The 13,986-nt window shown below is 37.6% G+C and overlaps 1 protein-coding gene across 3 annotated transcripts in view; it reads right to left on the minus strand.

Moving 5' to 3' along the window:
• Positions 1-280: 280 nt before the first annotated feature.
• CFAP57 (cilia and flagella associated protein 57) overlaps positions 281-13,986 on the minus strand; it is a 37,829-nt gene continuing 24,123 nt past the window's right edge. For all 3 annotated transcript variants that reach the window (XM_087719844.1, XM_014064221.2, XM_014064222.2), the window contains 11 exons: positions 13,794-13,949; positions 13,571-13,664; positions 12,692-12,882; positions 11,772-11,945; positions 10,647-10,805; positions 10,188-10,331; positions 9,087-9,203; positions 8,080-8,214; positions 7,536-7,679; positions 6,929-7,061; positions 281-1,117 (listed from right to left, as the gene is read on the minus strand). In XM_087719844.1, the coding sequence (XP_087575970.1) occupies positions 906-1,117; positions 6,929-7,061; positions 7,536-7,679; positions 8,080-8,214; positions 9,087-9,203; positions 10,188-10,331; positions 10,647-10,805; positions 11,772-11,945; positions 12,692-12,882; positions 13,571-13,664; positions 13,794-13,949 (1,659 nt within the window). In that variant the 3' untranslated portion in view covers positions 281-905. The remainder of the gene's footprint in view (positions 1,118-6,928; positions 7,062-7,535; positions 7,680-8,079; positions 8,215-9,086; positions 9,204-10,187; positions 10,332-10,646; positions 10,806-11,771; positions 11,946-12,691; positions 12,883-13,570; positions 13,665-13,793; positions 13,950-13,986) is intronic.

The following is a 13,986-nucleotide window of genomic DNA, read 5'->3' on the forward strand; positions in this document are numbered from 1 at the left end:
GATGTACAGAGGAACGCTGAATATGAATGATGTCATTTGTAAGATGTTATAAAGAACTGTGACCAAGATCTTTCTTTATAAGGTCCTTTAGCTGGACTGGAACTCAATCTTCTGGTTTTTAGACCAGCATATTAACCAAACTGGCTTTACAGTGGAAGCATTTCACTGATACCCATAGACCATAATACTCCAAGCATTTTTTCAAATGTGCAAAATAAAAAATCAGCATGTAAGCTATGACAGAAAGTCAAGCAATAAAAACCTAACACTTACAGGAAGACAAAGGAAATAGCATGAGCCTTTAATTGTTATTTAAAGTGGTCTCATCAATATTATTATTCAAGTATTTCTTAGTATCTAGGTCAATAGTGGATTTATTACGTACATAGAAGAAGCTAAAGGAAGTATAACCTTAAAATAGGGACTGTGTTGGAGAACAAAAATGGCAAGAAAGGAGAGGTGAAGGGGAAAGAGTTGTATGAGAGCGAAATCAAATTGAACTGTAACAAACAGTAACATATTGGAAGTTTACATCTCTTAGCCTATTTTCAATAATGCCACACACAAGGGTTTTTATCTCCAATGGATTCTGCTTTAAGTTGAAGCCAGGTGACCAATTTCCTTCCTAAAGCTCTGTGTATGCTCACTTGATTTTCCAGTCCTGAGACTTGAAACATATTAACAGGAGGCAGGCAAATCCAGACTAGCTTGTTTACTGTTTCTTTAACATTCTGTCTCAATCCAAAAACTAGACATGCTAAAAAAAAGAAAGAAAGAAAAAAGAGGAAGAACAGGAAAAAGCCATCCTCCAATCACACTTGGACAAGATTACAAGTGCAGAGAACTACATTTAGGGAACGTTTAGAAATGCAGAGAGTTGCAGCATGGAGTTCTTTCTAGCCAGGTCAATGTGATTGTATGCCACTAATTTTGTCCATTTCCAGAATGGGGAGTCTTCCACTTGACAAAGGCCGGATGGCAAGGGCTTTCTCTTGCCCCTGCATTTGATCTCGAAGGCACTTGATTTCCAGTCTCTGCATTTGAATTATTCTCTCGGTTTCCTCTTCAAGATTCAAACGTTGAAGGCCTGGACTCAGCTGCCGATCTGGAGAAGGACCTAGATGAAAAAAGAAGTCAAAAGTCAATAAAAGTGATAGACAACTTTTTTGGGGGGTGGGGGCAGAAGTCAAGAAAAGTGCTACAGTATTTAAAAACACAAGAGAAAATAGTGAAAAATACAGATGCTGCCAAATATGAAATGATACAAGAAGAGGTGTGCTTACATTATCTAATAAATTGTATTGATTGGTTATTAACTAATTTTTCATTTTTGGCATCTGGAATGCTTGTACTTGTTGCATTCCTGAATATACCTTTATATATTCTGTAGCAGGGGTGTCAAACTCAAGGCCCAGGCACTTAGATCTGGCCGATGGGACCACCCTAGAAACAGCAATTGACCAGCCTGCAGTCCCTCTGCTAGCGAAAACGGAGTTTGGGTGGGCTGTATGTGGCCCTCTCAGGCTCTTCAGTCGCAACGCCCTCCTGCAACCCTGTCAACTAAAAACGAAGCTCGGGCGGCTGCGTATGGCCCCCTCAAGCTCCATTTTCCCTGGCAGAAGGCATCAGGCCACCACAGACGCCCACGATACGAGTGATGTCAAGCTGACCACACCCACCCTGGCTATGGTCACCCCGGCCCCCATGGTCAAACACAACCCTGATGCATCCTGGAATGAAATTGAGTTTGAACCCCTGTTCTATAGCATTAAGGTTCCAACGTAACTGGCTCTGGGAGTGCTTCCAACTAGTAAAAATGTTAAATGATATCACATTATAACGCCTAAACCCACTAGAAATGCATAGTTGCTGAAAGACCACAGGGCAGTAGTATGCTGGTGACCAGTGACGTGCGGTGAGGTTTATGGCTGGTGAGGCACTGATGTCTCTCTCTCTCTCTCACATACACACACACAGAGGCAGATGTCACACAATGGCCCTTCAAAGACTAAACGTTTTTTTTTACTGGTGGGGAATTAAAACTCCCCTTTTCCTCAATGGGAAATCATATTCAGACAAAGAAAATTATTAAAAATATCCTTTCCTTTCTGAAGCCTGGCTCTTTCTCTGCACCTATATTGGGAGGGGGGGATAGGGGAAATGCAAGTGGCGAGGCCAGCCTGCCCCCTTCTTGTCTTCCACCCACCCCCTTCCCAATGGGACAAGAAGGCGGAGGGCTGGTCTTGCAAACGGGGATCAGCGCACTTGCCGCCTCCCCCGGGAGGAGCTCTGCAGTGGGACAGACGAATGGAGGGGGAGATCGCCCCTTCCTCCTCCGAGCCCCCAAACCCCGTCTTCCCTGGCCTGCACCCCTGCGCCCAGGATCCTTTGGGTTTGGGGATAATCCGAATGGGTGGAGTGGGGGATCCCCAGGGCGGAGGCCTCCCAGTGCAACGGTCTTCCGCAGCTCCGGAGCGAACCTTTGCCTTCCCCGCCCAGGATTGCAAGGCTGGAGGCCTCGGCAGCAGCCACCCCCACCCCCAGCTGGCCAACCCTCGCCCATACCATGAGCGGCGGGACCCGCGCAGTTCCTCTCCTCCCCGGCGCCGTCCTGTGGGCGTGTGAGTGCTGGGTGCGAGCGCTGAATGGCCGGCTGGCCCGGAAGGCTGCCGGCAGGGCTCAGCCGCCATGCAGCAAAACATGTTTCGCTGAATGGCGGCTGAGTCCTAAACTGCCGGCATGCCTTTAAATGCCAGCTTGCCTTCCGCGCGGACCGATGCAGAAGGCAAGCCAGCACTTCAAAGTCATGGTGGCACTTTAATGTGCCGGCAGGCAGGGCTCGGCCGCCATTCAGCGAAACATGTCCTGGTTTGTGGCCGGGCGGCACGCTTGCACTTTAAAGTGCATGCTGCCTGGCCACAAACCAGGACATGTTTTGCTTTATGGTGCACTGAGGCGGCATGGCTTTAAAAAATAAAAAAATAAAATGAAAAATAATAAATGAAAAATAAAAATAGATGTGCCAGCCCGCATGCCAGCAGAGGCGGGTAAAAAAAAAACCACACACGCACACATACACATAATAAAAACAAATTACAATTATTTACATTACAAATAAATTGAATTCCTCCCCCCTGCCCCCTCGCTCTGACCCACATACCTTCCAGCTGCGTCGAAAATGCTAGATTTGGTTTAGCCAGGGCCAGGCAGGCTAGGCTAGTTGCTGCTAGAGTCACCACGTGGATGACTGCTTAAACGTTTTAAAATAGGCTCTAAACAAAGTGCCCTCTGCAGGAGGAGGCGGGAGTATCACGTGCCTCATTTGCATATATATTTTTTTGCATTTTAACCCTTGGTTGACTCTTAAAAGGCGAAAAATTCCTCATGCAAAGGAGGCCCATAGTTCTCTAGCCTCCTCCTACTAACTGCACTAAGGAGACTCAGAGTCACTGTGACTTAGAGTCTGGGAGCAACTACCTTGGCCTTTTTAATTATTTTAAAAATAGTTTCCTTTTCCTCAGGAGACTGGTGAGGCCTCGCCCCCCCTGCCTCTAGTGACTGCACGTCACTGCTGGTGACCCATGATTAATAAATTCTTTTGGATAACTTAAAATGAAAGAAAAGTCTAGTCTACTAACTGTCGTGTTCTGTTAAGAGCTGATTTCAGATACTTTTCTGTTGAAGTTGTAACTATAAAGGAAATTATTTTTCAACCAGAAATATCAAACTGTTTAAACAATTTTCAAGGGCACATCTTACTTAACGATGCAATTTAAGTAGTCATGGTAAAAATGATACTCTAGAGAACAAAAAGGTTGAAGTTGAGTGCCCTCACTTTCTGCCACAAGGGGCATTTTCTTCTTGATTTATGCAAGATGTCACATCACATATCCTGAGAGAAAAAAAACTGATGAAGGAGATATGAGGATAAGAAAATTAGCCTAATGGCAGTAGCTTTTGTCCTTCATCAACATGGCCCTGACTACTTGACTACAGTCATAGCAGCTGTTCTGAGGGCCCTGAAGGAATTCACTGGCATAGTTTGAAGAATTGGATTCCTTCACTTGGGAAGTCAGAGAAACATGTGACTGTTCTTTTGAAATAGCAATGAGAGAATTACAAAAAAGGGAGAGTAGGAAAGTAACTAAGTCATTTGAAACCCTAAGGTCTTTTCCAATAGAACATAATGTCACTGTTCTCTTAGACATGAGTCAGTGTATGCAGTAAACTGCTTGATTCTTCTCCAGAGAGAGAGATAGGACCCTGAAGTAGTGTTTAAGGTATGACATTCTTACGCAAACCATTTTTACCCTATTGGAAACTGTAGTTTCATCAATGAAAGCAACATAGAAAAATGTGCAGAGAGAAAGTGACTTGATTTTTAAAACTCCAAATATAGGCATGGCCAAACTGTTTGAAAAGACACCTATGTTGAATTTCCTACTAATAGTTGTTGATGTTGTTATTGTTGCTGTTATTTTTATTTGAGAACTTTTAGTGAAAACACCTTTATAGGGAAGCCTGAGTACTAGAAAAAGTTCATATTTGATATATTTGATTTGTTTAAAGTATTTTGGGTTGATTATGGTTCATTAGAATCCTGTAGAATAATTGTTCTGTGACAAGGAATTTCTCTGCAGAAAGAATTGTTACTTCAATTTCGGGGGGGGGGGGAGATGGTTCTATCATTCTTCCTTCAATAAATGGACATGACTCAGAAGTACTGCCAAGAATCAACTGATCTTGACTCTTGTCGGAGCCTTCTTTGAAGCTGCAATAAGTATTTAATAGCATAACCAAACTTTCATGGGAGAATTGAAAAAGATGCATCTGCTAAAAGGAGAAATACTTTTGATGTAGAATTCAACTCATTCCTCCACTAGAGACAGAGAAAATCATAGTAACCTATTAACCTCCGGGGATCCAGGAAAAACATTAATGTGTACTAAGGTTCTAGACAGGTTCACTGTTACAGCATTGCCAAAAAGACATTAAGAGTTGTTAACCTAATTTTGCGACACTTCTCTGGTAACATTGTACTGCAAACTAGGGCATACAAAACCTTTGCCAGACCAATTCTTGAATACAGCTTGTCTGCCTGGAATCCATACATAAATACAATTGAGTGGGTCCAGAGGTATTTCACGAGAAGAGTACTCCACTCCTCTGCTCACAATAGAATCCCTTATGCCACCAGACTCAAAATTTTGGGCTTGAACAACCTGGAATTAAACCGCCTACGGTCTGACCTAAGCATAGTACACAAAATTGTCTGCTACAACGTCCTACCTCTCAACAACTACTTCAACTTCAACCTCAATAATACAGGGGCAAACAATAGATACAAACTCAAGGTAAACCACTGCAGACTCAATTTCAGAAAATACGACTTCAGCAACAGAGTGGTCAACGCCAGGAATGCTCTACCTGACTCCATTGTTATATCCTCAAGCCTTCAAAGCTTCAACTTTAAACTGTCTACTGTGGACCTCACCTGATTCCTAAGAGGTCCATAAAGCAGGTGTGCTTAAGCGCACCAGTGTGCCTTCTGTCCCTGTTGTACTGTCCCCATTTATTTGTACTAATTTCCTTTGTTCATGTCCATGTTTACATTTATACCTGTTATCTTGTACACATTTGACAAACTAAATAAATAAACAAATAAATATACTGGAGGAAAAAGGCTTTCTTTAATCCACAGCTATTTGAATGCAAAGGCTCCATCGATTGCTTATTATCGCCATCTGGTGGCCAATACGTTAGGTAGTACAAACTAAAAAGCCACTGAAACAGATGAGTACCCTCTGTCACCCATCATGAAGGTGTAATTCTCTTTTTACCATATGCCCACTGTAATTTTAATTCTGTTGCTTCTTTCGCCTGCCTTCCTATGACTGCATGGAGTTTTGCCTTGTATTGCTTGACTTTGCAGCTCAGCCACCATTGAAACAACGGATATGATTGTTCACTCTTGTATAAGTGGTTTAATGGGAAAAAAATCCTTACAAAAAGAGTTGAATTATAAGAATATTGGAACACATAAATAGGAAATAGTCGAATCTTTGATTCTTAGTCATTTTGTGATTATCACATTTACATTTTGTTTTTCCAAGAAACCAGGTAAGTCATAGGCTGCATTTTCCTTATTTGAACCTTATACCAAACCTTGGTTGGGCTGAGTGATAATGGATGGCTTAACCTTCATAAGCAGAGACTTGATTCCATCTCCTTGCTTGCTAGTCAAACCATCTACAGGGAAGTCCATAGCAATAGAAACTGGCTTCAAAATGGTGGGTCTGAGTAATCAAAGCTCTGTTCCTCTCTAAAATGTGTTACCCACAATATACCCAGATGAAGCAGGATGGTTCCACATACAACTTTGAAACCACTCCTCTTGGTGGTTAGAACACTCATATATACTTAATCACAAAATACAATGAAACTAACATGTTTATGTTTAAGTTGAGTCCTATCTACATAAAATTGTTACAATAAAATAATGCCAGGAGATTTACATTGGAGATTTAAACTAATTTTTCTTTCAGCAATTCAAAAATACCCAATTGATAGCATTAATGAATGACAATCCAGTACAAAAATGCATTTTTTAAAATTGGATTAGATTTTACAGCAGATATGCCTAATCTTCCTCCTCCGATTTTCTCCACAACAACAACCCTCTGAGGTGTTGGGCTTAGAGTGACTGGCCCCGAGTCACTCAACTGACTTTCATGCCTAAGGTGGGACTAGAATTCAGTCTCCAGGTTTTCAGACCAGCACCTTAACCACCACTACACCAAAGTCGTTCTCATTACCTATTTCATGCCTCAGAGCCCCTAGTGAAAAGCAGGAAGTAAAAAATAGAATATTACGTGTTGTGAAAAAGTAGAAGGAAGTGATAGTTAAAAAACAACAACACAGGAATCACCTGAGGGTTGTGCTGTTGATTTCTTGTGCTTCCTAAGCAGGCTCAGAGTTGACTCAAGGTCATGGACTTGTATGCGAGTGACCTTCAATTCTCTCCGTAAATCATTGATTTCCTTAATAAGACTTACATTTTCCTATAGGTTCAAGAACAACACAGTTTAGACTGGTACAGTTGTTGACTAGTATAGTCAACATGATCTTACTTACTTACTTACTTACTTACTTACTTACTTACTGGCCATCTAACTCATATAATGGTTCTAGGGTAGCTTACAACAATCCATAAAAACATAGCTAAAGTATATGCAAAATATCGAGCCTTAAATCTGATATACAATGGAGTATAGCTCCATAACCCTATGATCTTCACTTCTGCCAGCCTATAGAAAATATAATTTTCTGCAATCAAATTTCAATATATTCTTCCTCCATTCCCAGTTACTTTTCACATTAATATATTTGGATATCATCATGAGACTCAAATACATCTTCTGGGTTTGAAAATAATTAATTTCTGTTTTGAGTTTGTACACAGAACACATTGAAATTTCCCTCAGTTGAAAACAAAACAAAACCCTGCACTCCATTTTTTAAATTTGAGTTTGTACCTGCATAATGCGCACATAATCTGCACGATGGATCTCGCTTTCTTTTACTACTTTCTTTTTCAATGTTGCTAGGTTGTGTTCAAGATGCTCTCGTTGCCGTGTATATTCTTGATGCAAGTCTGAATCAACTCCAACAATTTCCACCTGAAGAAACAAGAGCTCAAACAAGCTTGTGTTCAACTGCAAATGGGGGTGTGACTCTCAATGATTAGGGATGTAAAAGAGATCATCTGTACATAACTGAACAGCAGGTCTGCTAAACTTCATACCTAGTGCAATTTTGGCTTCCTTTGGGGAAATGTATATGACAATAAAATAATATATATCAAAAATGTAAGCTAATATCAGTCAAGAAACTTATGTAAATAACCTAATACATCAGGAGAAATTGCATACAGCTTCTCTGTCAGTATATTGAGGAAAACCCAAATACAGTAAAATATCTCTATGCATGTTTTTTTTAAAAAAACAGATTTTAAAAATATACTAACCTATTCAGATGACTAAATTGACCAGATTTATATTGATGTATATTCTTACTTACCCTATCTGCCTTCTGTACATACTTGTCATAGATATCTCTAATGGACTCCTTTAGTTTCTTAGGCTCCTGGATGAAGCCTATGCAGTTGTGAATATCTGTTTTAAATCTCTTGACAAGTGCTTCCATATCTCGTTCCTGCAGCCAAAGAAATATTTAAGGCAATATACAGAATGCTGCTCCCTTTGATATATTTTCTTTTTGTGACCCAAATAAAGGCATATGTTTTTTGTAAAATTCATATCAACCAAATGGCACGTAGTCAAAAGAAACATGGTAGATAACCAAATAAATATTTCAGCATAACACTTTGAATTTATTAATTCTTGGACCAATTCAAATAGCTTCAATCATTTAAAAATTCATTCCAGATGACTTAATAATTAGTAAATGATGAATAAATATGCAAACAGTGTTTATGAAAAGAATAATATGGACAAAATATGAAAAGTTGGGAGCTAGTTGTCTTTAAATTGTGATAATTGTTCTTCATGTAAAGGTGCATATATAGTCACCTATTCAATTGCTCATATTATTGATTCAACATTACTTCATAATTAGAAAAAAAATGCAACTATAACAAAACTAAAGAAAGAAGGAAATTTCAAAATTCATTCACTCTTCGTATGGTATTCAAACAAAGAATAATAATGGCCTGTACTGATAACTTGTACATTCTTTTTAAAAAATCTGAAGGCTATTTTGTTACCTAAGGTGCATTTTTGCTTCATCACACAATAGAATAAAATAAATAATGTACTTAATGAAAATGATAAATTTATGACAAAGGAACACCCAAATAGTAAGAAATTCTGCAATCTTATAATGCTAAGATTTAATAGTGATATGTTTGTAATATTGTAGACACATGTAGATGATATGTCAAATCCACCTCTCCTACAGTTAATTTCATGTTAACTGTAATTTTCAGGAAGCAATTCTTGGATCTCCATCATTTGCAGTCCTTGATGTGATTCAATGAACACTTTCTTCGCTCTTAATATACTCACTTTCTGAATCTCTTTGTGCATCTCACGATCTGTAGTTCTCAGCTTTAGGCGCAGTTCAGCTATGTTAAGTTCCAATTGTGTGTTCTGTTTATGGAAATGTTCCAGTTCTCCCTCCATCTGAAGAGATGACATGAGAAGCAATAAAATATTACATAAAGTCTGTTACTTGATATGGGGTGCTTTCAGACAGGGACCCCTTAATACTACCAATTAAAAGCTATTGAGCAATAGCATCCTATATCTATATTAATATACATTGTGCATATATACACACAGACGAACACAGAGCCCATGAACAATTTATAAATAACATTAAATGATTGAATGGGTTGCCATTTTATTCTAAACATTTCTTTATTTCCTTATTGACTTTGAACATTCCTAAGTACAGTAACATTTTATCTGAAAGTGTATGTGTGTGCATGTGTGTGAGAGAAAGAGAGCCTAATTGGATAAGACAATGACACTGATCTGAAAAAAAAATGAGAAAAGTACAGTGTTTTCCCCAAAATAAGACAGGGTCGTATTTTCTTTTGACCCCCCGAAATATGTGCTTGGCCTTATTTTTGGGGAGGTCTTATTATTTTTGAGATGCAGGAGGCGGAGAGCGTGGTCACCTCACAGCTGCTGCTGTGTTGCAATATTTTCAGAGGATGGCTTATTTTAGTGCATGTGCTCAAAAGTCCGGTTGGGCTTATTATCCAGGGAGGGCTTATTTTGGGGGAACCAGGGTACCAAGATGGGATTGGAACCATTACATAAGCCATAGGAATCCTGCCTCAGTACATCAAATCTGATTTAACTAGCTATTCTTTGAGTTAATTAAAGGTATGTGAAAAATAAAAATCTTTTAATTCAGAAACTGAACAACAAAACTGCATTTGTTTTTACACATCTTGAATCTCTGGGTCAATAAGTAATATTGGGGGTAGTAAAATGATGGTTTTGAGTTTCCTTTTGGCTTTTTCCTTCCTTCTTCATAGCATATTTTGTGGAAAGAAGATAGAAATGGGAGGGGGGGGGGAATGAACCATCCTGGAATAGTGTTTGTCAATGCTTGTCTAAAAGAGCAGCAAGTGGATTGCATTGTTTGCTTCTCACCTCCTGGATCTGTTCCTTCATAGCTTTGATATCATTCTCACGTGGCTCTATTTGTTTCTTCAGCTCCTTAATTTTGTAATCTAATACAAATTTGAATTTCTCCAGTTCCTGATTTTTCTTTTTTAGATCATAAATTCGTTTTTCCTAATGCAGGCAAAGCAGGGGGAGAAAATAGTTAAGAAGCAGTAAGGACATTTCAGATTTTCATCAATAAAAGCACTCCTTTGTGATTTGAACAAGGACATTGTAGGAGAAAGGTGGTACCAAATCAGAAATATTAGAGAAACTATAAACTTAAATCCGCCTTAGAATGGGATGAGTTGATCGTAAACAAAACTTTTCTTCAATTTGAGAACTAATTCTGTATGAGAACTACTGAGGATTTTATGTGAGGATCAATATCCTAAAAAGAGCTTGGGATGTGAAAGCAGCTCAGATAAAACTACTCAGTCAACTTACTTTATCTTGGATGGTCTCATCTCTTTCTTGAATCTCTCTCTTCAGCCCCATAATGTCCTTCTCTAAAGCCTTAATAATCCCTTGCAGCTTTTGCTGCTCCAACTTCATTGCCTCAATATCACTGCATCGCTCCTCAATCTCCTTTTGGAGACTATTAAACTGTTGGAAAAAAAGTGTTATCTTTCAAGCTGAAAACAATGAGAGAGTTTCCTGCAGTATTGTAACAGCAATAAAATAATCATTTGCAATAATCAATTAAAATATAGCAAACAGGACATCTTCATACCCTTTTAAAAAGCTATTGCACTAAAAATCATACTGTACTCAAAAACATTCTCAACCTACTTTTGGTGTCCACATAAGAACCTGAAATTTAAACATTTCTTATGGAAATAATTACTTTAAAATATAAATTGACATATTTTTTGAAATACCTATGAAGAAAAAACAAGACAAATAATAAATTCAGATTCTTTTGATAGTAAACAGAGATTTAACATAGATCTTTCTGGTATGCTAACTTGGCATTCCAATATGAGTCTAACATCAGGGAAGGGTTTGGGACGCACTGATTTATCTGCAAATATTTTTCTAGAGATGGAGATAACGTAAACGTCTATATTCTACTGTAGATTTTTCCTGATAGAAAATCTCCCAAGAGATTTAAGTTCTGGAGAACAGCATGATTCTTGTTTATCTTAATGGTTTGTAAAAATCTAATATATAATAGAAGACTATTATATAATAATATATACTAATAGACATACCCAGGTCTAATTTTCATTTTACTTTCTCAGTGAATGTATCAACCTGGCTGAGAGCTACAAAGTTTAGATTTAAAATAAGACATGGGTAGTAACCAGCCTAATAACTGTTACTGTGATTTTTGCTGACTCTTCTTTCTGTAAGTTTTTATTATAAATATTTTAACAGGTGCTCGGCTCTTAAAAGTTATGGTGTTGTTTTAAATATTTTTATTTATTTAGTATTAAATAATTTATTCATGTGGTATGCTAATATCTTGATTGCCAAGTTAGCAGATAAAACAGTGTGCTTGCTATTGATTTTAAATACACACATACACAATGCTGAAAAAAAGCACAAAAAACAAAACATGGAGCACACCTTCTTTCTCATGATTCCTGTTTCCCCCTTTAATCGCAGATTGGATTCCCTTTCTTCTCGAAGCCGCCTCTCATATTTAATTTTTATATCCTGAATTTCTCTATCCTCGTCTTCTTCAATCTGCTTCTTAGTTTCCTCAAATTCCCTAAGTTGTTGTCTAGCATCATCTTGAGCCTGTTAGGCAAATTAGAAAAATAAAAGTAAAAGTAAGTGAGGAAAGAACCTAGGCATAGCAGCTTGGGGAAACAAATGAGGTTTCAAGAATGGCCTAGAAAAGGCAAGATCCTGAAAAATATAGGCTACAGTATTCTGGGGATGCAAAGTAGCAGTAAGATGTTATGGGACTGAAGACCTTATTTGCTAGTGCCATCTGATATAGATCTCAATTACAGTCACTAACCTTGGCAGTCATTAGACATGGAAATCTTGAATGGCGTGGGAGTTCAGTATTAATTTTAGTAAGTGTAAAACTGAACACTCCTTTAATGTGGCTCAGCCAATGCTTGTGAAGACTTTTTTTTCTAGGTGTATGATTGGAAACACAACTGAAAATATTTAAATTATCATTTTAAGTTATGGAATTTGCTGGTTAATATACCTTCTCAGGAGCTGGAATACTTATAAGCCATTGGTTTTAAAAAAGGAATATTTATAAAGGTGAAGTGGTATAAATCAGAACCTAATTGGAGATTATCTATAGCATACACTCCATAGTACATAAATAAAATAATGAAGTTATTTGATAATGACTTTTAAGTATTTCTGTGTTTTGTATGCTTATTGCCTTTCTCTTATTCTCAAAATAATTCAAGAATGAGGTCATACAAACTTATGCCAAAATTAGCTAGGAATATAGGACATTGAAAGGTGTGTTGTACTTGCTTCAATTCTGTTTTAAAAAGCAAAAAAAAAGGTTATACCTCTTCTAGTAAAGTTCCTTTCTCAAGCAGCTTTGCCTCATAATATTCTGTCAGTTCCTCAAGTGCTTGGCTTTTGTTCTCTTCCATTTCATGAAGTTGTTTCTCATACTCTTCCTGCATTCTTTGGGATTTCATTTGCAGTTCTTGGTACTTTTCATATTCCAGTAGCAGCTTTTGGTTATTGCCAGATTCTAAACACCAGAGCAATTTTTAAAAATGTGGTTTAAAAATAGCACTATAAAGTGGTAAAGAATGCCGTTTCCTGCCTACAAATTAGTAATGAACGGGCATTTTTAATAATGTATCCTATATCTTTTAGAACCTGTCTTTGTAAAGTCCATATTCCTACATTTTGCACTATTTCTAAATCACTATTAGCTTTGAACTCTATTTCTGACAACTTTATGACTACACAAAACTTTCCTATTCAGTGTTTTTGTTTCTTTCAAGACAACATCATAAATAAAAGTAGAAATCTCTTTCAATCCATTCCCTGTGCAGAAAATGAAGACAAGAATGATACATTAAAGGATTCTTAGGTAAATGTTTAGGTGCTTCAAGCTAAATGATTATTACAGAAATGGCATAAATCTTAACAATTGGGGCAGGGAAGAAGGCCAAAATAAATGTGAGTGATTTTCAGGAATAGATGCTTTGAAAATATTCTTCAAAAATCTATCAGCTTATTATGCATGATCAATGATCCCCTTCATTATCAGGAAAACCAAGAAAGTTATAAAAATAAAATCAACTCCAATTACTTGTTTGGCATGAGAAAGTTTAAACCCAAAGGATGTGCATGTGTTACCTATACATACAATTGTTATCTTTTGTTATAAAGACTGAAACTTTCATTCAGTTATATCAGAGTCTCCTAACCTAAATCTTGCACCTCTCTTGACTGTTTCTCTATTAATTCTGATAGTTGATCCTGGTGTTGTATTTCCTGTTTTTCTTTTTCTGTTTGCAGAACCTGAAATATAGACAGATAACATTTTCATCTGAAATTTATTAACAATTTTTAATTTATTTAACTAACTGCATGATTGGAAACAGAGTAATGCAATAATTCAGAGAGATGCAATTGATATTTGAGCCATACCTGGTTTTTAGTTTTCAATGATTCCATTTCCTGGATGAATTTCTCAGTTAACTCCTTTATTTTTTCACTATAATTCATATCCTTGAGACGAAGCTGATATTCATTTTCCATCTTTAGTTCCTCTACCCGTGTTTTTAGTTCTAGCATGACCTGAGTCTGCAGGATAAGAAATTGTAAAATTTTAAAAAGAAAT

This window comes from Thamnophis sirtalis, unplaced genomic scaffold (assembly GCF_051295495.1).
Source record: "Thamnophis sirtalis isolate CommonGarterSnake01/CBP01778 unplaced genomic scaffold, rThaSir2_p1.2 scaffold_7, whole genome shotgun sequence".
In the NCBI taxonomy this organism is placed as follows: Eukaryota; Metazoa; Chordata; class Lepidosauria; order Squamata; family Natricidae; genus Thamnophis; species Thamnophis sirtalis.